At 44.0% G+C, this 26,619-nt stretch overlaps 1 protein-coding gene across 4 annotated transcripts in view; it reads left to right on the forward strand.

Moving 5' to 3' along the window:
- Fggy (FGGY carbohydrate kinase domain containing) overlaps window positions 1-26,619 on the forward strand; it is a 364,828-nt gene that overhangs the window by 235,658 nt on the left and 102,551 nt on the right. For all 4 annotated transcript variants that reach the window (XM_051164348.1, XM_051164353.1, XM_051164357.1 and 1 more), the window contains 2 exons: window positions 11,734-11,795; window positions 21,253-21,400. In XM_051164348.1, coding sequence (XP_051020305.1) covers window positions 11,734-11,795; window positions 21,253-21,400 — 210 coding nt within the window. The remainder of the gene's footprint in view (window positions 1-11,733; window positions 11,796-21,252; window positions 21,401-26,619) is intronic.

The raw sequence follows: 26,619 nt of genomic DNA on the forward strand, positions 1-26,619 counted from the left end.
TGCCCATTCACCCTCCATCTGCTCTTCTCTGTCTTAATTGGACTTGATTTTTATTAGTGAGGCAGAGACCAGTTGCTGAGCTACCCTGAAGTGGCCTTGGCTTTCTGAGGCAGTTGGATTCAAGATGAGGGTCATTCATTCACTCATGTGCGAGGATTACAAGGCCCTGTCACACCAGGCCAGCCAAGAATGAAGTCATCCAGTAGTCTGTCATCAAATAAGAAAGCTGGACACAGACCTAATGACTATAATTTATGATAGTTCATTAAATCATGGGTAGCATACCTGCAGCCTCTTGGAAAGATGGGGCCTCAGGTTTGCTAAGGCCCTGTTATATACCACAGTTTCTTGAAGCAAACACGGTTGCCAGGTTTTGCAGGACTGTGAGATATGCATATATGTATCAGGGTTGATTGCATCTATAATAAATGCTGGTGTGTCCCGGTATTTTGCCACCGTGCAGTGGGTGACGTCATCCATAAATGGACCATCTCTGTAAAGACGGCGGCCTCCTCTTCCCTCCTTCTGCGCACTTTTGCCTAATTACTTCTCAGCACTCGTCTTCCCCCCCCCGATACCTCTTTCACACTACAACTAAGGCAGTTTTTACAGCACACGTCAACCCTGCACTTGAATTATATCTAAACCCGTTCAAATGAATTTATTGTGTGCTTCTATATTTAAGGTACTGATCTGAATAAGAAAATAAAAACAAATACAACAGCCATTTCTGTCTAATCTGTGCCTTTCTCAAGCATACATCCCAACAGCTGGAGCTAGATTATGCAAACAAATAAACACATTTCATTTTTATGTTATAGGTTTTTAAAAAATCAGTAGACATTGTGCTTCTAATGAGCAGTTTACAATTTTATTTTATTTTCCTTATATTTGCGTGCGAGAATGTCCAAGCATGTGTGTGATCATATGTGCACATGCACATGGGGGTGAGGCATGTATGCCAGAGTGCACATGTTGAAGTCAGAGGGGAAATTTTGAAGGTTCACTCCTTCCACCATGTGGGTTTCAAAGATTTAATACAGGTTGTCAGACTTGTCAGCAAATGTCTTCACATGCTGAGCTATCTCAGCAGCTCCGTCTTTATACTTTTAAATAAGGTGGTCAAGTGGTATTTGAACAAAGAATGAAAAAAGAAAGTCAGCTAGCTATTTGAAGATGGGGGAAGAATATTATCAGGCCAGGGGAGGCATCAGTACATGGAGCCTGAGAGTGTTGCTTGCTTAGGCTGTTAATGAAACAGCAAGGAGACCGCATTGATGGAGAATTAGAAATTCATATTTTTGACCACTGTAAGGAATTTTACTATTATCCAAAGTAAAATAGAGAGGCACCGGAGAAGGAGCAGGCCATGAAATACTGTGACTGGAGACTTTTAAGGGTCCTTCTGACCCTCGCTGGCTCTGTTGTGCATTGATGATGGAGTGGGAGGATGGGAGCAGTGGCCAGAGATGAGCTACCAGGGAGTCGGCCGGGATGACCGTGCTGGCAGTGAGCACTCATCAAATGTGGGAGATGCTCTCACAGTAAACCCAGCAGAAAGGCTTGATGGATTAGACGTGAAATATATGCTAGGAAGACAGGTCAAGGTTCTAAAACGGCATTGCTATCAGTGGAGAAAATGGATTAAGTGTCAGGGAGTCGGTCAAAAGCAGTCAGGGCTCACTGCCTGTCTGACTACAGCAGCCGCTAACCTTCCAGAGTTGAAACTCTTTTGTGTTTGTGTCACTAAGGAGATACTATCATTTATAATTTTTAAAACCAAGAAAATTAGGATGAATTCATAACTCCTAATTTTTCTCTCTCCCTCTAGCTAATGCATCAGTAAGCCATATCGCCAGGCATAGGCTTTTGCCTTACCTACTCTCAGAACTGTCCCCAACTCTCCTTTGCCTCTGCTCTGGTCTATGCAACATGCATGGTTTTTAATATAGCACAGAAGTGTGATTTGCTATTCTGTCCAGTCTTATAATTTCTGGGTTTCACTTGGAGTGTTTAGATTCTTTATGTTATTAGAAAGACTGGTCTGAATGCATTTGGCTCCTCTATTTTAGTTTTCTTTCTGGTGGCCACCTTCGGGTTTTTGCTTTGCTGCCTCTTTTTCCTGCTACGTCGGATTGATTATATGTTAGTTTTTACAGTTGCATTTTAAGCTCTCTATTGCTTTGTGGGGTTTGTAGGCATCTTTTTGCATTATTTTAAAGGGTTGCTTTAATGATTACAACAGGCATCCTAACCCTTCCTGTTTTGGGCACATCTTGTGTTACTGTACATAAACTGTGGGCAGCTGTCATCACTAGAGCTGTGTGCACCGCCTCCCACCTTCGTATGCCCATGTTTTCCTGTGCATGGTGTCAGCCTAGTATAAAAACCCCGCAGTGCAGCAGTTCTTCCATTGTTTGCTTTAAGTGGCACATTATTCTGCTCAGATTGCCATAACAAATTACAACAGCCTGGGTGCAAAAGTGACAGGCATCACTTTTCTTCCTGTTCTGCAGGCTAAAAGTCTATGATCAAGACATGACATGCTTTGGTTTTGGTAAAAACACTCTACATATACGATGGACATCTGGTATCTCTGCCTCTTCTTACACAGATGACAGTTCTGGTGCTAAAACCCCTGTCATAACTAAGTTTAATCTCGATTAAACTCAATAATGATCCTGAGCACATTAGAGACTCAGGCTTCAGTGTTGGGGTTTTGGGTGGGAACTAGTTCATTCCAGAAATAGTCATGCACATTTGAAGGAAATTCTGGCAACTGCAAACATATTTTTTGCATTACCTATGTAATAACAATTTCCATTTCTCTTGCAGAGTTTAAGTGTCTCTCTGGTAACTTTTCTTCTTAAACTGAGTGACTTCCTTTGGCATGTTTTATAGTGCAGGCCAACTGACAAAAAAACATTGTCTCTTTAATAGTGAATTTTCTTTACATTCAAGGTATTTCTGCTCAATATAGAAATTATGGTTAACTGATTCATTTCCTCCCTCCTTTAGACATCAAAGTAAATATTTTACATCCTGAGGTTATTGTTTCTTGTAAGTTGCTCATTATGTCTACCAGTCTTTCCTTTTGGTGATATAATGTGTTTCTCTGTCTCCTTTCAAGATTTTTTTGTCTTTGGTTTTATTTTGATGTACAGAGATGTAATCCTCTTTAAATGTATACTTGGAATTGCAAGTTGATATTTTTCACTGCATTTCCAATAACTCCTGAATTTACCTTTTCTGTTCCATTTGCTCCCTTCTATTGTAGCTCCAGGTGTATGTATATACACCAGTTTCTCCTTCCCTAGTCCCTGCCACACCCCCTTGTGTGTGTTCTCACTGCCATGCCCCCTTGTGTTCTCACTGCCACGCCCCTTGCGTGTGTTCTCACTGCCACGCCCCTTGCATGTGTTCTCACTGCCACGCCCCCTTGTGTGTGTTCTCACTGCCATGCCCCCTTGTGTTCTCACTGCCACGCCCCTTGTGTGTGTTCTCACTGCCACGCCCCCTTGTGTGTGTTCTCACTGCCATGCCCCCTTGTGTTCTCACTGCCACGCCCCCTTGTGTATGTTCTCACTGCCGTGCCCCCTTGTGTGTGTTCTCACTGCCATGCCCCCTTGTGTGTGTTCTCACTGCCATGCCCCCTTGTGTTCTCACTGCCACGCCCCTTGTGTATGTTCTCACTGCCGTGCCCCCTTGTGTGTGTTCTCACTGCCATGCCCCCTTGTGTTCTCACTGTCTCCAACTTTTATGTTTTTAAGTTCAGGATTCCTTTGATTGTAATCTGCACTCAGGTGTGAGGAATGTCTGCTGGGTGTCTATTTTAGCTATTATGGTGACCAGTACTGGAATTCCCATGTTATAGTTTGTTACCTACCTGTAGGTTCCTGTTTCCTATTTTTCTTGTATATATAGGACTGTGATTGAGCTACCTGCTTTCAACCTCTTGAATTCTAATTCTCACCGTTGTCATCTCGCCTTTCTATTAAATGGCTTTTTGCTTATATACTAATTGTCCCCAACACAGCACAAGTTCAGTAATTTCTGATGACACTGTAGACATTGTGATTGATGTTATAGAAACACTAGGGTTTTTTTTTTATTCCTCTAAAGAATATGGATTGTTATTTTTCTTTCTTGGCATGCACTGTATATAGTAAACTCCAAAGTTTATCTGCCTTTTGATTAGTACATTCTAAAATATCTGTTGATTTTCTCAGCCTTAACTGTTAATTCAGAGATCATCCTGGACTAGGTAGGCATTGACGTACAGTGCTAGACTCCTTCCTATAGCTCTCTCTTCTAGAAGATACTCCCTTGACCTCACCTTACCCAGAAGACTACATATTTCATGAATATGCTAACTATTATGCATAGCACTGGCTAAGGCCTGCCCTCAGGACAAGTCTGTAAAATCAGCAAACACACAGAAAATGGTTTTCTTTCATGCATTTATTTTCCCTGTTTTTTTTTAAAGCTTTTATGTATGTTTAGAATGTGTGCATGTATATGCATATGTGTATGTGGTATGAGGCCAGAGGCTGAGGTCGAGTGGCTTCCTCTATCGTGCATTCTTTGAGACAATGTCTTTCCCTGAACTTGGCGCTCACCATTCCAGCTAGCCTGGGTATCCAGGGGCCTCTGGGTTCCAGTGTCTCTGCTCCTGCAACAATGAGATTGTATGTCCTTAAGAGTTCTACACAATGCACTTTAATCACTATATATAATTGCTCTCTGTACAAGAATTGATAAATGAGCCAGCCATTATCAGAAATGGAGGCTCTGGATCTCCTTCTTCTTCTTCTTCTTCTTCTTCCTCTTCTTCTCCTTCTTCTTCTTCTTCTTCTTCTTCTTCTCCTCTTCCTCTTCTTCTTCTTCTTCTTCTTCTTCTTCTTGTTCTCCCCTATCATTGTTCCAGAGCTCCCCATTGCTTACTTATTTTATACCTACTCTTACTTGAGCCAGTCAAGTCCTAGGACATATGAACTACTCTCCTTCCGTAGTGTTTGCATCTTCTATTTCCGTTGCTTGGAAACTTATGGCTGCCATTCCTTCTGAATGTGTTAACTTAGGTATCATCTTCAGTGATTTCCTTGGTGTCTATTGTCATGTTCCCCACCCCTCTCCCCTTTTATCTCTATGGAAGGTCCTTCTATATCGCTTCTGATTAGTCTTGGTTGGAAGGTTATCTTCTCAGATATTAGAATGGCTACATCAGCTTGCCTCTTAGGTCCATTTGCTTCTGATATCTTTTTCTACCCTTTTTATCTGAGGTGATGTCTCTCCTAGATACAAGGTGTGTTTCTTGGAATTACCATTGTCATGCCCAGTTTTTCCTCAGTTTGGGATCTCTTTACTTACTCCATTTTCACTTTTATGTCTTAAGTTCTTTTCTTCATTTCAACCCACTCTTCATTTGTGTTTTCATTAGATTTCATTAGATTTATTTATATCCTCTTTATGGTCCTTATTCACAATAGCTGTTTGGAAGTCCTCCCCATCTTATCCTGCAACTATATGGTACGACTCAGGATCTATGTCCTAGGTTTGCTGGGCTTTAGTGGAGACATAGTGTCCTGGATGTTGCTGTGTTTTTATGCTGGTGCCCAGGCATCTGGGTTTGGGATATGTAATTCTGGTTGCTGATGTCTAGTTGGATAGGCTTTTTTCAGTTTGTCCTCTCTGGATCTTAGAGAGTGTGCTGAGTATGGATTGCCTAGTACAGAGCTCTTCAGAGTTCAAACTCCTGCCTTTTGTGACTACTTAAGGTCCCAGGTAGAAGATGTTTCTAGATACTGAGAGATGACAGAAAGGAGTAGGGATGGGATATAAGGGCATTACTGAGAGGGTACATAGCAGGGAGGAAAGCTGCGCCTTCCATGAGCTTCTGTGGAGTCCCCAGGGATGCAGGAGAGGGAAGACAGCCCCCTACAGGGAGGAAGGCTACAGAAGCAGATCACTGTAGAACCTTGCTTGTGGATGCAAAGATAGAAAGCAGAGGCCACAGCTGGTGACCTGCTACAAAGCTGGGGATAAGACTTGGGATTGGAATTGGAACATCAGAAGGAGAGTGAAGATCACTGGCTCGATCCCCTGGCCAGCATGTTTCCTGGGAGAGAGAGCCTACAATGTGGACTATATCTTTCTATAGAGATAATTTTACTGAGAAAAGTAATTCATGTATATTGGCTGTACCGAATCCCTGTGCTTATTCACTATGCCTGGGATGTTCAGTTAACATTGGTGGAATCTGTGAAAACTAGTAGCACTCTAGACTATATTTGAATTTTGACATAATGCCTCTCTTTGTAAGAAATATTACTTTTATTTATCTTTGTATCCTGCTTTTAAAATGATAAACACCACAAAACAACCATATATCAGATGTTAGTTTCACAAATAAATGAACTAATTAACAACTAAAAATACATAAAGCTCCAGCTTGTTGGTGAAAGAACTAACTACTTTTGAATTAAATCAGAATTTATCCACTTACTAATAAAAATTGTTATATATAAGTCTAACATTATAATTGTGAAAAATAAAACACAGCATTATCTTTCAGTGATGTTTTATATCTTCCAGGAACAGTTTCTTCCAGCAGCATGTTTTCTTTCATTTCTCCTCCTCCTCCTCCTCTTCCTTCTCTCTCTCTCTCTCTCTCTCTCTCTCTCTCTCTCTCTCTCTCTCACACACACACACACACACACACACACACACATACACACACATACACACACACACTTTTCAACCCAATTAATGTTGCTTGTGTTTAGGAGTCACAATTACAATTGGCTAACCCATCCTTGGACAAAGTTGATTTTCCCTCCCTCTTCAGCCACCTGTATTCATATGTCCTTGAGAGTCTTGAGTGGGGGATAAAGCTAAGGTGTTTGGGTTTTTTGTTTGTTTGTTCATTTGGTATTTTTGTTGTTGCTGTTTAGTTTTTCTTCTGGATAAGAAGACATGTAAAGGTGTAAAAGAAATTTGAAAAAAAACGATTGTAAGGTCATACATGTCTGTAATCACAGCCCTGGAGAAGCAATTTTGGGGGAAGGCAAAGCCAAGGTATTTTTTTTCTTGGTTTTTTATTGTTGGTTGTTTGTTTGTTTTTCCTTCTGGATAAGAAGACAAGATAAGAAAAGATCTAAAATAAATTTGAAAAATTGCTGGCACAATCATACATGTCTGTAATCACAGCCCTGGAGAAGCAAACAGGAAGATCATGAGACTAAGTACAGGGTCCGCTGCATAATGAGACTCTGTGGCCGGGCGTGGTGGCGCTCGCCTGTAATCCCAGCACTCGGGAGGCAGAGGCAGGCGGATCGCTGTGAGTTCGAGGCCAGCCTGGTCTACAAAGCAAGTCCAGGACAACCAAGGCTACGCAGAGAAACCCTGTCTTGAAAAAACCAGAGAGAGAGAGAGAGAGAGAGAGAGAGAGAGAGAAGGGCTTGACAGGCAGCCTAGCTCAAGGCCAAAGCCTTGGGTTCATTCCTCAGAACTACAAAGTATATCGGGGGCACATAAACTTATGACGTAGATTATTAACACAAGTTACAAGACAACAGTTGTGAAAATAACAAACCATTCTGAGTCTAATAATGTCTTTACTTTCCCCACAAGAAAATGTCCTAGATATCCTCAGAAATTAGACTATGAACTGGGTTTAGTAGGAATGAACCCTGTCATGAAATAGAATTTTATCTTGACCAACTGAACACAGACCAAAAGCTGCCAAGTTCCCATGTTCAGTGTATTGTTCTTGCTACGAGTTCTTTGTCAGCAGTGCTGATGTCTCAGTCAGTGCCTTCTCTTCATAATTGTGCATGCTTGGCCATTTGTCTTATTACCATGAAAAGTGTTTTTGAGAGAGAATCAGAGACAGGTAATGTTTTGTTTAGTGTCAGGCTGTAAGAGAGCCTGAGACTGAAGTCTTAGGATTCCTTGCCCTTCGTGCTTTCCCTCCGCCACATCAAATGTCAAAACTCAAATGCCTTGCAGGCCAGAAGGGTATTATCGGTGAGTAAACTTGTCTGAGAAGCAAAGGGATAGTTCTGGTGCCACAGGGACATTTCTTTTGTCTTCTCCATGCCCCGTATCCAGCTCTTTATTCACCTGCTTGGCAGAGGTGGGCACAGGGGAAAGTGTCTTGAGAATAAGTTACAAGTTCCGTGGTGACGAGAAGTGACAGGTCTTGCGTCTGCTGTGGGGATTTGGGGAACCAGCGAGGGCAGCTCTCTGTGGAAAGTTGTTCTTCCTGTGAATTCACCCAGTCTCACCATGGGAGCAAGGGGTGGTGGTGGGGGGTCTGGCGTTTTACAAGCCAAAATGAGGACTCTAAAGGAATGCCCCATTTTAAAATATTGCTACATTTTTTCAAAGCATAATACATACCAAGTGAAGTCTATCACCATGTGCTGGCCAGCTATGGTCTCTGCATTGTCCTGTGTCACAGTGCCATTTTTGCAGATTCTAAATATATAAGGAAGAGATCTAAAGCTGAGTATTTATTGCAAGATGGCTTTCCTGTCTTGAACAACGTCTGGAAACCAGCAGGAAGAAGATTTTAACCCCCCCCCCCCATCCTGACAGGGCAGAGCCTTCTGCCACGCTTCAGCAGCTCTTTTAGAACAGAAAGCTGAGGAGATGGCCGCAGAAGACCCGGAGATAGACTGCCGGTGTGCTTCTGAGGCAACTGTGTGGCAAAAATGGCCACTGTTGAAGTCTGATTAATTCACTGAATAATTGCCTGTGGGAAAACACGTCCTTGTCTATGTGTGCTACACGCATAGAGAATGTGACACAAGTTGTAAGGTTGCTCCTGTGAGCAGACTCTGCTGAGCTGTTGGAATGAGTACTCAGTAAACTGACAAAGAGGTTAACATTTTTTCTATTTTTCTTCCAAATATGTTCTTCAGTCAAATGCTTTCAGGGACCCATTGGTTTTCCCTGCCATCCTTTGTAGCCAGTCTTAGCTATTTTGTAGGTTCTTCTTTTCTTTTCTGTCTGTCTTTCCTTCCTTCCGTTTCCCTCCTTCCTTCCTTCTTTCCCTCCTTCCTTCCTTCCCCTTCCTTCTTTCTATCCTTCCTTCCTGCTTTCCTTCCTTCCTTCCTTTCCCTTCCTTCCTTCCTTCCCAGGCTGGGCTTGAACTCACGGAGATCTGCTTGCCTCTGCATCCCTGAGTCCTGGGATTACAGGTGTGTGCCACCACCCCTGCTTGGATTCTTCTTTCTTTCGCCCTTCTTTTCTTCTTCCCTCCCAAACCCCAAACACTAGATACGAAAGGAAAAAAATGATAGAGAGGAAAGGAAAAAGATCCCTGAATAAAGTCACGGGTTGGAAAGGGAGCGGTGTTATCTGTAGACTACGTCCTGATGGTTAGGGACATCAAGCTGCTTGGGGCAAGTTTAATCTTCACTGCCAGGATACCTAATTTCTTTTTGTTGTTTCTTCTTTGCACACGCACACTTAACAAACAGCGACCAACACCAACCCACCCTGCCTCTTGAGGCCCTAGCATTTATATATCCTCTGAAAAGTTCCCAGAATTCCAAATGTCACACAATTGAAAAAACTATCTGCAGCTGGCAAAATCATTCCCCAACTAGAGCACAAGGCAAATCATAGTCATCTACTGCGGAGCAGCTCCATATGTCCACACCTGGGGTTAAAACGAAAACATATCCTTATAATATTTCTGTGCTTTTTAAAGAAACCAAAATTCTCACTACAATTCTTATTCATTCAAATTTATGATTATTTATATTATCTCTAATTTGTATATACTTACCCTCTGGCCAGGTGTGCCTGGAACAATCAGATTAAAATATCAAATGTGATAAGTAATGCCAAGAACTGCGGAACACTGTGTGAGCATATGCTGTCACTCACCCCGTCTTCACTTCACAAATCTTTGTGTGCTATGTGGGCTACCCAGCCGCCTTCCTTTTTCCATCCTGTGTCTTTCCATCCTCATGCCTCTTTAATAATTACCAAAAGAACTGGATTCCTACTTTAGGCTTCTATAGTTTGTTGTGTGCTGTGTATACATGTCACTGTCCTCAGAACCTAAGCACATTGCCTAGTACGCTTAATGTTCAGTAAACACTAAATAACGGTGTTCATAAAAGAACTTCCAAGTCTTTCTGAAAGTTTATTTAAATATTTGTTTTATGACTTCTAAGGTGATTTCCGTAAAAATTAGCATCAAATGCAGAGCTTTGTCTTATCTGTTAATATGCTAATAGCTCCACTTCCAATTCTCTCAAGGAATAGTGATTTTTTTTTCCCCTGAGGCTCTAGGACCCAAAGGTGAGCCTAGAGGAAGCAGGTACTGCAAAACTGCATGTTTTTTTTTAATGAACAGTGAGTTTTGGTATTATTTTGAAACATTTCCATAGAATTGCTCCCAATGGGATTCTCCAACTTACAGTCAACCTAGACATTTATAACGCCATATGGAATAGCAGTTACTAATAAGAAGTTTAGATGTTGCACACCACAGTTTGAGACCGTAGTGTGGCCCTGTGGCCTTAGATGTTATTTACCTAATTTCAGCCATTGAGCCCCAGTTTCCTCATCTATTTAACAGAGACCAGCATCTTTCTTGGAGATCTGTGATCAGTAGATGAAATCATGTGTTTGTGCCTCTTAGGTTGGTGTTGATGTAGGCCAATGATTTGATCAGTGTCAGGTGGCATTGATGCTTCTGTTATCATTATAGCAAACACAGTTTTCTTCCTAGGAATCCTGTTTAAAACAAAGCTGTGATAAAGGAGAATATTGGGCTTCAGAGGTACTTAAGTGATTGTTTCAAAGTCACAAAGATGGTGCGGAGCCAAACCGGAACCTGGTCTCTGTGCCTCTAAAATAAATTTGCTTCCTTTTTTCATAGCCCTGGTTTTTAAGAAAAACCATCAACCAGTTTTCATGGGGCCAAAATAGTCTGTTCAAGATTGAATGAAAATAATTCCTTCCAAGTGGTGTTTTTTTAGCCCAGGAGGCTGAAGTAAACATTCAGAAATATACAGATTAGTTAGCAGGCAGGGAAAGTATTGAGAAGCACTGGTGTTCCCAGGCATATTACATGTTTTGTTTAGAGCCACCAAGGGGATTAGGAATTAAATCCTAGACATAGTAGTCCAGATAAGATCTGTACAGTTCAGACATTCCTGCTTTCCCCTGTGACAACGGTTCAGTTTGGGATGGGGGTGGGGCCTCTTGGCAGGTCTGGGACACCTCAGCTGTGCTTAGCTGGGGCTTGGCCTTCATACTCTCACTCTTTCCCTGTCTCCAAGACTGCATTAGTAGGGCACAGCAGGCTCTCAGCTGCTCACAATGGCAGGGAGAAATGAAGTGACCCAGAGACAGTTAGTCCTTTCAGCACCCAGGACCCCATCCTTTCCCTGTCTGCTTCCTGGGGCCAGTGCTGCCTACTAGTAACACCTCAACCTTAAGAGTAGCATCTGCTGCTGCTCTTCCTTCTAAATTCTGTATAATTAATCAAAGGGCTTTACGCTAAAAAAGCTACTACATTTCTGATAGAATTGATATGTTCATACTAATGTCATTTTTTTTGTCTTAGATTCTCTATGGACAAAGAGTTGAACAAAGCAGAGGAGGGGGGCCCGGGGGGTGGGGAGACTGTCTCTCTGGCTGCCTGGCTGCCTGTGTCTTAAGGATAAAGACACTATAAAATTGACTCACCTCTATTGTGTTTTTTAGATAGACCATGTGGTTCAAGGCCACCCTGCCTTTCCTGAACTACAAGCCAAGGCCACAGCCAGGTAACTCCTCCAACTGTTCCCCTGTGGCTTTTCTGTCTATATGTATGAGTGACATTCATTTTCACAAGTTGTATGATTTTCAGAGCTTATGAACAAATGTTTGACAGGACTTAAGATGATCATCCAGATGGTTTAGGAAATGCATTTGTTACGTTTGTTTTAGCACAGTCTAAGAAAAATCAGAGAAGCTACTCCCACACAGAGACTATGTGGCTGAGCAACCCTGGTGGAGACGGCCAGCGTGCGTTCTGGAGTCGTAGCTCTCTGGGTGTATAGCCCAGCTTTTCTCCTGTGGAGCTTCGCGCAAGGCATTGTCCTACTTCATCGGCGACAGTAAGAATAGTAACTAATAGTCAGTAGCTTCTGAGCTATATGGAGAAAAACCAAGTGCATGGGCTTACAAGAAAATCAATGTGTGCCTACCCGCTTGTGCAAAGGAACTATGGGAAAAGTAAGTTATAAATATAACAACATTGATTTCTCATAGAAGATGGATAGAAAGGGGATGTTAAAAAGAAAAAAAATGGGATTGGGAACAGGATAGAAAATAGAACACTTCTGGATATGTTTTTATATATAACTCTTACAGAAACACGGGGAGGCCTCATAGCCCGTAACCTGCTTAGAAGAAAAACGGGTGACAGATAGATGGCTGATTAGCTGCACAGATGGTGGATGATAGATAGATGATAGATAGATAGATAGATAGATAGATAGATAGATAGATAGATAGATAGATAGATAGATAGATAGATAGATAATAGACAGGCAGGCAGGCAGGGAGGGAAACAGAGAGCAGGCTGGGTACTTGTGGTAGAATGAGCAAAATGAAATGTAAATAGTAAAACAAGGCTTTCTCTATTACAGGGAAGAGCTTATCTATACTACTGACATGCAATAAATGTTGTGCTGCAATCTCAGCATTGTGCTCTCAGGTCATAGAAAAGGAGGTTGTGTCACCAAGCCTTCCCCTGGGAGCCAGCTCAACCCTCATCAGCTGGTGCTTTCATTGGCCAAGGCTCAGGCATGGTATTACCTGGAACACGAATTTCTAACTTCAAATCAGCCGTGAGCCTTTGGAATCATGTACCAGGTTTTGCTGATGATACAAATGTTGTGCACGACTTCCTGTAATTTAGAGGTCATAACTTTCATCACATTTGTGAAGGACTCCAATAGTCCAGCATTGATAAACCATTACCTGACCCCTCAGGGGGAAAAAACAGCACCAAATTTGGAGTTCAGATGTGGATTCAAATACCAACTATGGTGTGCATTATTATGGGATAGGATTGGGTGATTAGCCTCAGACTCTGAGAGAACCTATTTTGAGTATAGGGAGGTGATAAAGCAGGCAAGAGCTTTTTTTTTAAGACAGGAATTTTCTGTGTAACAGCCTGTGGGGTCCTGGAACTTGCTCTGCTGACCAGGCTGCCTTGTACTCACAGAGATTCTCCTGCTTCTGCCTCACCAGTGAGGGGATTCAGGACACGAGCATCACCATCTGGCAGCAAAGGGTTAACCCTGAATCATGACAATGACAGCTATGCCTTCTCCTCACTGATGAAAAGAGAAAGACGTGCAGTGGCAGCCGGGCCCGAGGCCAGGCTTCAGTAGCCTGCCTGCTTTCTCATGACTGCTGTGTGGGATTGCAAGAACACTACCTGGGATTACAGATGTTGCTTCTTAGGTCAGTTCCAGCACACGTGTCTTCTGTGCCCCCCCCCATGATCTCATAAAACCACAACAGTACCGACCTGCTTAATTCACTGACAGGTGCTGCAATATTGACATGGACCTCGGGGATGTCACTATGTAAACATTTAATGCTCACGTGAACTTAAAGAATAATTACATCTTGCAATGAAACAGCATCTGGAACATTCTTCTACAGAATGTAGAATGCCATTTCAGTTTGTGCTGTAACTAGAAAATGGGGAAATGTGATTAGCATGCATGCCCAGAGCCTGATAATCAGCGACTAGGGTAGAAGCAGAACTTCTAGAATTCATCCTAGAGTCAGACCTGGACTTCAACCCTGAGAGCCGTGCGGCGGCCAGCTGCTGCCGGGTCCTTCCTTCCCTTTGCCCGCACCCTTGTTCTTTGTTTAATCACTTTCTTCTCCTCCGTTGCCTATTCTAGTTTGAATGCTGCCACATTCAACTCCCTGAAATGTTTTGACATTAATGGTTCTCAGTGACTTGTGCTCTGCTAAATCCCCAAGACCCTTTACAGACTCACAGTCTCTGCAGCGTGTGGCCTCAGGAATCTCTCCGGCTCCCTTTGGGGTACCTGTCCCTTACACTCCAAGATGTTGTCTATCTATCCATGTTTCTTTTGTTTCTGAGTCTTCTCCTTTCCACATTCATGGACTTTTTTTCTCTTCCAGCCACGTTTGTGTTCATCACAGTTGGCTCTCTGGCACTGTTTTTCTGCTTTGCCATCTCTTCCAAAGTAATCCCAGCCATGCTCCTGACTTCACCTCACTCTGTATTTTGGTGACTCTCATACATATTTATTGAATAAAATTACTTCTCTTCCACCTTCCTGTTACTTTCATCTGACCATAGCAGATCTATTTGGTACAATATTCTCATGCTTCTGGTCTTACAACGAAAGACACAGAACTCTGTTTTAAAAAAAAAATCACAAAAGTGGGAACTCCACAGGCCTCCTTGCTGTGACTTCAGGATCTTCTGACGACACTGAAGCGGATCATGTCCCCTCATAGCTTAGCTTCAGCAAATCCTGTTTGAAACTCTGGGAACAAGTACGGATAAACAAATATAAGATGCACAGATCCTCTTGATCTTCCATAATCCCTCTAGGCCCCATCTCGGAATACAAATGTCCTGAGAGCTTATAAATTCAGTAAACAATGCGGATGTGTTCCTACATGTACCAGGCAACCTTGGGGGTATTTCACCCCCAGACGGAGATGGCTTAACATTTATTGCAGCTTTAGCTCTTTTTCCTTTTTGTCTTGATTCCTAGAGAAGCTAAACTTAAAATTTTCAAACATCTCAGAATGAAGTTCTGGTGACAGCAGGTCATTGAGTAGATGACGTTGGCATGATAATCAAAGCTGGCACCTGAGCCCAGGTTACATCTGTTGGGTTTAATATATAAGCATTTATGATAGATGAGAGAAGAAACAAACAAAAAACTTGCTTTTATAGCAATTGTGTGTATATGCTCATGGGCACATGCACATAGTATAACATGCACAAACATATGCACATCTTCTAAAATTGATAAATTCTGAATGGAAAAATTGTAACTCGGGAAATATAAAGCAAAGGCTCCTGGGGCAGCAGGAGACACTGCCTTGCAGTGATGATTCTGGAGCAGGGCCTTGAAGGGAGGGACAGAAAATGCCGTGGTACTGTGAGAAGGGTCCCTCCAAGTGGAACGACTAGCGGGTCTTAAGGTCTCCTGCAGCAGGCAGCTTGGTGGGCTCAGAAAACACTAAAGGCGTGCAGCTGGACGCCAGGGTGAGGGAGGGTGTCGGGGGCACGATGGAGGTGACCAGTGGCCGCACACCATGCCAGTAAGCCTAGATCAGTGAAAGGACACTGGGTTTTATTCACAGTTTTATTTTTTGTTTTGATCTTGGGGTGCTAGAATTTGAGAACCCAAGCCATGTATCTGGTCTACCACTGAGCTTCATTCTAGCCCCAGGGTTTGTACTTTTAGGCAGAGGAGACATGTGATGGATATTTGTCTTTTAGAGAGATTACCCTGGCTGTTCTCTTGCAAACTGACTAGGGCACTCATAAGGAGTACCCGAGCAAAGGCTTAAGAAAGTAAGGTCCTTGGGTGTTCTCAGGAAACTCACAGTTGACCGGGGAGACTGAAGAGAGTGTCGGTCTGTTTGCACTGCCTGTGGCAGAGGTCGTGTTGCACTGCCTGTGGCAGAGGTCGTGTTGCACTGCCTGTGGCAGAGGTCGTGTTGCACTGCCTGTGGCAGAGGTCGTCTTGCACTGCCTGTGGCAGAGGTCGTGTTGCACTGCCTGTGGCAGAGGTCGTGTTGAGGAACGGGCATCTCACTGAGCCCACTGCATGAAGGTCCTTCAGGACTGGCTTTGTTCTGCTCTCTGTTTTTTTCTCAACCTGTCTGTCTTTCTAACTACACTCCTTGGCTTTTCTGGAATTTCATTTAGGAAAACTCAGTTTTCTTGATCACATTGGTTCCTCAAGCCCATAGTCCCATTGAGAATCAACTTCTTCAGGTTTTCTCTTTATCTGGTATGACTTGTCTTGATATCGTTTAAAAAGTCCACTGATGAGGATTCCTTTTTGTTTTGCTTTGTTTTTTATTAAATATTTATTATTTTTTACACATACATTTACATTATTACACATATATACGATAAGCTACCTATGGCAAGAAGAACCAAGACACAATCAGCAATTATATAAATGTTACATTCTTATTGTTTTGCCTATTTGTATTTCACAGCCAACATCTTTTCAATCTTGGTGCGTCTAAAATTCTGAATATAAATTAATATCTATCATATCTCATCATTATCAACTTAAAACATCTATCTAGACCTAAAAACATCTTAACCCCTAAACAACTAAGCTTAATTGTAAAACCAAACTATCTGATCTTCAACCCCATTAGAAATTTGAGAAGGAATAAAATTGATTACCTGAGTATACCAGGAGTGCAGGTTAATAGCTTTCCAAATGAGAAGATGACAGAGACAGTTTGCTACCTGAATAGTCACCCAAAACTCTCTCAACAATAAAGATAAACATTACCTCAGAGTAAAGGATTGGAAAACTGTATTCTAAGCAAACGGACCCAAGAAGAAAGCTGGAGTAGCCATTCTAGTATCTAGTATCAAGCAAAAGAGATGGGGACAGTCACTTCATCCTCATCAAAGGAAAAATGCACCAAGATGACGTCTCAGTTCTGAATATCTATGCCCCAAGTGCAGCAGCACCCACATTCATAAAAGAAATGTTACTGGAGCTTAAATCGCACATTGAGCCCCACACATTAATAGTGGGAGACTTCAACACCCCAGTAGACAGATCCTCAAGGCAGAAACTAAATGGAGAAACGAGGAAACAAATAGACATCAAGGCAAGGCTGAGGAGGATTCTTGAGGATACTGAGCTCACACCCACTGTCCTCACACAAGGATGCACTGAAGAAGGCAGCATTCAGCACAAGTGGCTGTGGGAGCACGGACAGTAGGAGGATCCTGGTTCTGAAATGATGGCTGCATTGGGTCGGGTGGATGAGGGTATATGTTAGGACTACATCAGCACTAGAGGATGCCTGGAGTAATAGAAGAAAAGCAGGGATGGAAATGAATAAATAGAGTGGGAAGGTACCAAAGGCCGGTCTCTGGAAGGTACATATGTAAGGGGCTAGCAGAAGACCAGATTGAGCTGGAGACAGGAGTTAGAAAAGTCAAAACAATAGATCCTTCTGCGGCCTGAAGGAAGAGGGATGGTGCAGGGCGTCCTATGAGCCTAAAGAGTGAGTTGAGTTGGGGAAGAGAAAGAACAGTGGTACAGGGCACTGCCTGCATTTGAGACTGTGAGCAGCACAACCCGAAATAAAATGCTGTAATGGCAACAGAGATGAACTGCTTGTTAATGACCTGTCATTCCATAGTGCTTAGGCCCCACGTGGAATCTTCTGAGCACTCTGCGAGGCAGAGACTGTTGAGTCCCCTCGCAAAAGAGCAGCCTGGGCTCGCCAAGTTTTAGTGTACCTGCTCACCAAGGAAGCGACGTTAGGATTGTTGAGACTATATGTTCTGTGTCAGCCTCAGCGGGACTCCCTCTGAGACAGGATATGTGAGCCTGGCATTCATGAGTGGGAGGGAGGACAGTCCAACTGGGATTGCAGTTACTCTGCTTAGAAGAGAGCAGACTGCCATCTGAGAAAGAATTGATAAAAATGCACAAAATGAAACAAAGTCAAAACTAAAAGCAGCGTCATGCAAGGTTAAAATTATGTGAGCAATGATGTGCATTACTTATTTTAATGCCTTCCAAGTGCACTTCATTTTGAATGATATACTCAGATAGCACACACAGTAAGGTATAAGTGAAAAAGCATGTAGGGGAAGGGCTGAGCTCAAAGAAGAAGCATGCAGCTGCAAGGTTAGGAGCCAGAGGGCTGAGCTCGTGCCCCATCCCCCAGGGATCTCATTACTGCATGAGTGGCCATGTATGTGGAAGCTAAATGAATCCCACTGTTTGCAGAGACCCTCAGTAAATGGGACAATGATGAATCAATAGTAATTAGGCATATAGATTCCTATTGACCCAGATGTCTGAAGCCAAACGCCCACTCTGAGGTCCCTTGCAAGGCAAATGAGGAGATTTATGGGCATTCACTTCTTTAAAATTAAAAAAAAAACCCACAGTATTCTATACTCTAGGAGCATTGATGCTCTTCCTAAAGAGAGGGTGGCCAGGAATAATACAGACTCTTGGCTTCTGAGAAAGAATATTGTATAACAGAGTTGGGTGGTGGGGGGAGGGTGACTTGAAGTATCTGAACTGGAATACATACAGGAAGTGTATGGCTTCATCGTCAGTCACACAGAAGGGTTTCGTGTGCAGTTGCCCCATTATCCCGCCATGGCATACCCCTGTAAAGGACCTCAGTGACCCAGCCTCCCTGGACCTCAGTGATACAGTCTCCCTGGACCTCAGTGATACAGCCTCCCTGGACCTCAGTGATACAGCCTCCCTGGACCTCAGTGACCCAGCCTCCCTGGACCTCAGTGACCCAGCCTCCCTGGACCTCAGTGATACAGTCTCTCTGGACCACAGTGATACAGTCTCCCTGGACCACAGTGATGTAGCCTCCCTGGACCTCAGTGGAAGCTTGGTGCATGCCTCAGAAGTCGTGATTGAGCATTGTGCTATTAATACTGTATTTCTCCTGCCAGAACTAAAGGTATAGGCTGCAGATGCCAAGAGGGTGCAGTAAAGTGCTCACACTGGGTGGTACCTTCTTTGCTCTGTTGTTACAAACAGACATCCATCCATTTGTGTGTTCATGTGTGCACACATCAAGCTGTTTTGGGTTTCTGCATTTTCTGCATTGGCATTCCATGTGAAATCTTTACTTATAAGAAGAATGTCCCTCTCTGGACCTGGGTTTATAGCTCAGTGGTAAAGTGCTTGGTTAGTATTCACAAGGCTCTGGGTTTATAGCTCAGTGGTAAAGCGTTTGGTTAGCGTTCACAAGACTCTGGGTTTGGCCCTCAGCACTCAAAAAAAAAAAGGAGTTTTCACTGATAGGGAGGAAGAGAGAATTTGAAACTATTTTTATGTTTCCTCTAGAAACCTACAGAAACTTCATGGTATCCATGGGGATACTCAGCATTGCAAAACATGAGCTAGAAATCACTTCTTCTTCTAAAGCATTTTAAAAATGCAAATCAGAAATATTGGCAGGGGTATCCTAGATGCTAATCTCCCGTGGGCACTCCAGTGCTTCATCTCTGTGGTGTTTTTAACCTTTAAAGCTGTCGTCCCAAGGACATCACAAAAGTGGGAGAGAGGGTGCCCTTTGGCCCATCCTTGAGATCATTGGTTCAGAACGTTGGAAGGCAGCATTTTCCAGAGATGCCTAGCAAATTGACTATGGTCTTTGTGTCATGTAGTAAGACTTAATCTGGTGACATATTTTTAAAATTTATTTATTTGTCAAGTATACAGTATTTTGTCTGCATGCTAGAAGAAGGCACCAGAATTCATTGTAGATGGTTGTGATGAGCACCATGTGGTTGCTGGGAATTGAACTCAGGACCTTCGGAAGAACAGGCAATGTTCTTAACCTCTGAGCCATCTCTCCAGCCCCCCTGGTGAAATATTGTTATACTACATTATGAATGGGGAAATAGTTCAGAGAGGCTAAACCATGCTACATAGTCAGGACAGAGAACAGTATCTGAAATAGCACTGTCTTCACTCCCAAGCCCATCATCTTTTGAAGGATATCGGTGACCAGGGGCGTTACACCAACTCTACCACTTCACACACCAATCAACTAAAGCTTAAAATGGGGCAAAGCCTACACAACAGCATTTCAAGGTCATGGTTTGAGAGCACATGTCCAATTCTTGATTCTAACTGTGTGTGCATGACACTCATTTATTGAATCCAGGAGCATATATTTATCTCTTTCTGTCATTTCATCATTTTTATAATTAGGAAGACAGATTTTTTAACAAATCGTTTGCATGTGTACCATATTATACTACAGTTTACAGAATGCTGCATGCTCGCATACATGGTCTTTGATCTTCATAATAACCCTATGAGGTAAGCTGGACAAGGATTGTGAGATGTTTTTACAGATGAAAGGAGGACAGTGCCAGAGCTTGGATAACTGTCTCATGCTCACACACCTACCAGGAGTGAAGCCAGTGTCTGACCCGTCTCCTGACTCCACGCCTTTCTGCAGGGCGCGCTGCCTTAGTGTAGTGAGGACAGTATGGTGTGAGCGTGCAGGGCGTGCTGCCTTAGTGTGGTGAGGACAGTATGGTGTGAGCGTGCAGGGCGTGCTGCCTTAGTGTGGTGAGGACAGTATGGTGTGAGCGTGCATGGGCGTGCTGTCTTAGTGTAGTGAGGACAGTATGGTGTGAGCGTGCATGGGCGCGCTGCCTTAGCGTGGTGAGGACAGTATGGTGTGAGCGTGCAGGGCGCGCTGCCTTAGTGTGGTGAGGACAGTATGGTGTGAGCGTGCAGGGCGCGCTGCCTTAGTGTAGTGAGGACAGTATGGTGTGAGCGTGCAGGGCGTGCTGCCTTAGTGTAGTGAGGACAGTATGGTGTGAGCGTGCAGGGCGCGCTGCCTTAGTGTGGTGAGGACAGTATGGTGTGAGCGTGCAGGGCGCGCTGCCTTAGCGTGGTGAGGACAGTATGGTGTGAGCGTGCAGGGCGCGCTGCCTTAGTGTGGTGAGGACAGTATGGTGTGCGCGTGCAGGGCGCGCTGCCTTAGTGTGGTGAGGACAGTATGGTGTGAGCGTGCAGGGCGCGCTGCCTTAGTGTGGTGAGGACAGTATGGTGTGCGCGTGCAGGGCGTGCTGCCTTAGTGTGGTGAGGACAGTATGGTGTGAGCGTGCAGGGCGCGCTGCCTTAGTGTGGTGAGGACAGTATGGTGTGAGCGTGCAGGGCGCGCTGCCTTAGTGTGGTGAGGACAGTATGGTGTGAGCGTGCAGGGCGCGCTGCCTTAGTGTGGTGAGGACAGTATGGTGTGAGCGTGCAGGGCGCGCTGCCTTAGTGTGGTGAGGACAGTATGGTGTGAGCGTTCACGAGCTGGTTTCATACAGGAGTAGCTGCTTTGCTGAAGCTTTTCGGAGCCCATTTGCTTTCCTGGGTCTGATGTGGAAGTGCAAATGGTTTCTTTCTGCAGAACAACTCGCTCTTAAGCCCGATCCCCTTTTAAAATCAAAATCCCCTTCTCTTTCAGATGCCAGAGTATGTATGCATACTTGAACAGTCACCTGGATCTGATTAAGAAGGCTCAGCCTGTGGGTTTCCTCACTGTTGATTTACATGTTTGGCCAGATTTCCATGGCAACCGGTCTCCCTTAGCAGATCTGACTCTGAAGGGCATGGTAAGTGAAAACCAGTCCATGCGCAAAGGTGAAGGCCAGCCAAAGGGTTGCAAAGTTTGGGAGAAACAAAGGAAAGAGAAGGGAAAGTGGGAACAGCTGAGGAGAGCGGGAGGAGGGCGCTGGCTTTCCTCGGCAGGCCGCCTCGCTGCTACGCTGCTCAGCTGCTCCGGGCAGGTTGCTGCAGCTCTCAGGGAGGGTCTGTTAGCCTCCTTGTTTCCAAGCCAACTCAGAGCACATTCAAAATAGGATTTCCTGCCCTGGTGTGGCTGAAAGTCCTGCCTGTGTCATTTCTACATTTACATTGATTTGTAGTCATGTTTCCCCTCTGGGTCTCCAGGGCACCCGGTACCTCAGTGATAATTATCACCACCCATGGTCCCACTAGCCATAGCTACATATTGGCTAGCCTGTGTATGAGCCAAAACTAATCAGAACCCATAGCAAAATTTCAGGATTTCAGATTTAACTTATTTAAAAATATAATTAATAACATATTGGGGGATCGAGTCAGCTCTCACAGATCTTGAAGGCTATTTTCAGTATTGTGAGTCCTGTGGAGAGTCCAGAGGAACTTGGTGGGCAAACTCGCACCCGAGTGAGGTTCTAGCACTTCAGAAGCCAGGCAGAAGAATCCAGAGGCTGTGAGGAGTCTGTCTAGCTGTTAAGAATAGAGAGCCAGGCTTGGAGATGGATGAAACAAGTTAAACCTAGAGATGAATTCTCTAGCTGTTAATTCTAAGGGGCCAGCTAAGAAGCCATGAGTGCCAAGTCTAGGAAGTGGATGGAATATAATGAAAGTAAAAATGGGAAGTGAGAGTGGGGGCTGTGGGCAAATGCCACTCATGTTCAGGAGGCGGAGTTAGCAGTGATCAGGCCTGCTGGCTTCAGGAACTAAAGGCCTCTGGTTAGGCTCACCGAGATCACTTTAAACAGCGGTGTGACACTGCCATGGAGTTCAGAGTCTCATTCCCACCATTTTATGACGAGTATTGGCAAGGGCAATGCCACCAGTCTATGTCACTTTAGAGCCATGCTCGCTTTGCCACTTGGCCTGGCTCTGGTTCATCTTTAGAAGTGAGAAAACAACACCTTGTCATACCTGGCCTCAACGCCCAGCATGTCAGGCTGTCAGATACCATGGCTTCTGGTGATTTTTTTTTTTTCATCTGTTTTTTAAAATCAAGCCTGGCATCCACAGACCTAGAATTACCAGCATTAGAACATTGTAATCGGCTCGGCCAGATGCAGAGTGAGCCAGGAGTCAACAGGGTACGCTGAGGGGTCCATGGCATTAGATGATTAAGCATGTGCTCAGCACAGGGGTCTTCTCACAGTGAACCACGGGCCCCGTTATGCCCACGAATCCTGCTGGGCTTACCGTTACAGGCGTTTCACTGTCCTATAAACACACCTCCCTTGATATTTGATGTGTCTTAACAGCACTTTCCCTCTATAGCTGTCCTTGGTTGGGCTCAGGGTGTAACAGCTGTCATCACATGTGGTTGCATGGCAGCAATGCAGGGTTAAAAGGGGACCCAGACAAGATGGAAAAAAGGCAATTTGGCTACACACCCAACATGTTCCCTCTTCTGCTCAGCTTTGAATAACAGCAGGACAAACCCACTTCCTGAAATCCTTCTGCAGTTGAGCTGTGTCCTTCTGCCTGGATCTGCACTGCTTTCTCCTAACTCATACGCTACATAGAGCCCACATTGCTACTACGGCATGCTTGATCCTTTTGCCAGTCCTATGTTCCAGGCATTCATTCCCAAAACATTTATTGCCCATACTCATTGCAACAAAATAAAATACTGAAAGCTTAATGACTTGAGTTGAAATCCATAGCATTTGCTTTTTTTTTTTTTTTTTTTCAGAAAAGCTACGTGTGACCATAGGCAGGGCTGCAAACCCAGAACTCTAGTGTAGAGAGACAGAGAGACCACTGGAGACCACTTTCTACCAGTCTAGCTTAGGTTCGGTGAGATTCTGCCCTGGAGAATAAGGCCTGGAGTATTAGAGTGGGACACTTGAGGGTGACATCTTCGCTTGGCGTATGCATGCACCTGCAAACACTGGTGCACATGGAACATGTACCCTCACATCCAATTAGTTAGCAAGCACCAAGCACTGTTACCAATATGAAAAAGTGTAATAATTCCTATATTTGGGGAACAGGTTTAAAGGGGTAGAGAGAAACACTTGACAACATGCTAACAGCAACTGGTATTGTCAGACACTATTAGGATCAGAACTACAGGGAATTTGTTCTTTGGGCTCCAGAATTTTTTTCTCTGGGTACATATTAATTATTGAGTCTATACTTAATGGTAACTTGTTGGTACACAGAGACACTAAAGAGGCCATTTATCAGTCCAGAAAAAAAATTAGCAGATGAACAATTTACTAGTAGCAAACTGTTGTGTGGTTTCAGGTTCTGACTATATGGATGATAAGTATTTTATAATACCACTAATGTCAAAGTGAATTAAAATATGCTATGATTTTAGAGTACCCAGCAATGCGTTTGTTACAATCAGTAGCAGGTGTAAGCGTCACTACACAGCATCCCCAACCTCAGGATGTTGCTGAGGTTGCGGGGAGGCAGAGTGAACAGGCCATGAACAGCAGGAGTCAAGGTCTCTACCTGCCAGTGTCTCATCCCTTTCTTTGGGGAGCTGAAGTTGTTCTGTGGGTCTGGAGGAAGCATTATCTCACCTGTGTGGCAGGCAGTGGTGATTTACCTCAGTGCCACACCAATCTGTAAATAAGAAGACACATGTCCACATACAGTGAACACGGCCTAGAGTACATTCTGGGAAATCAAACATAGCCATATATATATATATATAATAATTAAGTGTAAATTAGGATGAAGAAAAGAGAAATGACCACAACCACCAGACAACTAAAGCTTCAGTAGCAGAACCAAACCTTGCACCGAAAATGATGAAGGGTGAACGAAAATCAAAGCTGTCGTAAGACTTAGCATGTGTTTTAAACTTACCCTATTAGAAAAAATACAGTGTGAGTGGCTTATTTATTTGTAGGTCAGTCTCCTGCACCAAGTGATTGCCTTAAGGTCAAACAGTTATGACAGTCTTTGGTGAATAAGGAGAACTGTACTTTTCTTAAGGTCAGAATGTCAAGGAGTGAAGCTTTAATGGAAGTGTAATTCCTGTTTTGCTGTGTTGTGTTGTTCTTTAGGATTCACAGGCCTCCATAAGGGTCCTTATGCATAGTACTAGACTTTGAAAATGCACTGAGAACTGTAAAAAGGGAGTTCACATAGGTACATTAGTTTGATCACACTCAGCCTAGTCTTTGCTATGCTGCCCTGGTCTCTCTCTCTCTCTCTCTCTCTCTCACACACACACACACACACACACACACACACCGCACCATTGCAACCCTATCCATAGTCTTTGAGTTAAGCCCTGAGCTGCCTCTTCTTTGAAATGGTTGATCCTTCCTTCCCAGCATCCCTGCTCTGGTAACTGAGGTTCCTGCCAGTCCTGCTTGTGTATTTCTCTTCTACTTCAGTCCCTATGTTCATAAATAAGAGCAGGGCAGGACCAGACATCATTCCGTCATGCCCAGGAACATAATTTTCTTTGACTTCTGGCAACACTTATCTCCTCGCCACAGGGCTAGCTGTTTTCTCTTCCCTTTGATGATACATGCAGTCATTCTGCAAATGCCCAGCTGAAAGAAAGATGCTGGAGGTTGGGGGAGGGGGAGTTTGTTAATATATGTGGACCAAGTAGATACTTGCCCTTTTCTCCTTTTTACTGGTAAATAAAATGGAGAATAGTTAGAGCTGACTTATCATTATCTAAAAGAAACCAACCTAATTAATAGCAATCTCTGTGAGAACATGAGTGATTTCTATAGTTACTTATAAAATAAAAGAAGTTTTTGCTGGTAGCCAAGCATGGTGGTTTGTACCTATAATCCCAGAGCTAGGAAAGTGGAGTCAGTAGCATGAGGAATAGAAGGACATCCCCAGTTTTTAGGGAATTGAAGGCAGCTCAATAGAAGAGGAGAAGGAAGAAGAGGAGGGGGAGTGGAGGGGGATGGGGGAGTGGAGGGGGAGGGGGAGTGGAAGGGGGAGGGGGAGGGAAGGAGGAGGGGGAGGGGAGGGGGATGGGGGAGGGGAGGGGGAGTGGGAGGGGGAATGGGGGAGGGGGAGGGGGAGTGGAAGGGGAGGGGATGGGGAGGGGAGTGGAGGGGGAGGGGAGAGGGGAGGGGGAAGATGAAGCAAAGCAATGCTTGTAAGTAAAGAAGTAGGATGGGCCCGTGCATGCAAGGATAGAGGTAACTAAATATCATGAGGAACGACTTCATGTTTTCAGGACTCGGTTTTTACCATTTCTTTGTGTGGCTGTTCTTATTCTGAGTGGAAGTCTGAGTAGATTATCATTGCTGTGAAAATATGGAGAGTGCCTATTTTGAAATTATACCAGTATTTGCATCTTAACTTGAAAATACATTAGCACGTGACACTGGCAGGCTCATTGTATGAGGTCAGTCTGCTCAAAATGGATCTGGGGTGGCCCAGGCTTCCTTTCAGGGTCACTGTCAAATTATAAATGTTTGCCCAGCAGCGGGCACACCATGGGCTTGCAACCAATGACACCGAATCTGTAGTGTCTGCTGAGTGACTGCTGAACCTTGAGCATCCAGCTGTAGGTCTCCACGTTAGCCTAAGAACTGCCGACTGGAAGGAGGAACCACTGAGGTCACCAGCCAGAAGGCCAGCTGGAGAGGTTGTCACAGGCCATGCAGTTCCTATGCCTTGCGTGCAGACCTGAACATGGAGAGTCTCTACACTGAGGACTCCTCTTCAGCAACAGGCAATGCTAATCTATCTCCTGCACAGTGGCTAGAGTGAGAGGTATTCAGAGAATCTTTCCCTCCCTGTATATGGCTGTTTTTGTTTTGTTTTGTTTTTTTAAGTCCTCAAATTGGTATGACCTCTGTTTGCATGGTGGTAATTTTGAATGTTTGCTTAAATTGTTTTCCTGAAACACTCATTCAGAGCAGCAAATGGACTCAGGGACATAACAGGCGTGAGTGCACAGCAGACGTACAGCAGTCATGTTTGCTGTGCTGTATTTCTTCCGCTTCAGTTTGGACCATTACACCATTTTCCTGAGCAGGAAATTGCATTCTAGTCCTCCAATGAGCTGCTTGTTGCCATCAACCATTCCCTCTCAGAC

The sequence above is a fragment of the Acomys russatus genome, chromosome 2 (genome assembly GCF_903995435.1).
Source record: "Acomys russatus chromosome 2, mAcoRus1.1, whole genome shotgun sequence".
NCBI classification, from domain to species: domain Eukaryota; kingdom Metazoa; phylum Chordata; class Mammalia; order Rodentia; family Muridae; genus Acomys; species Acomys russatus.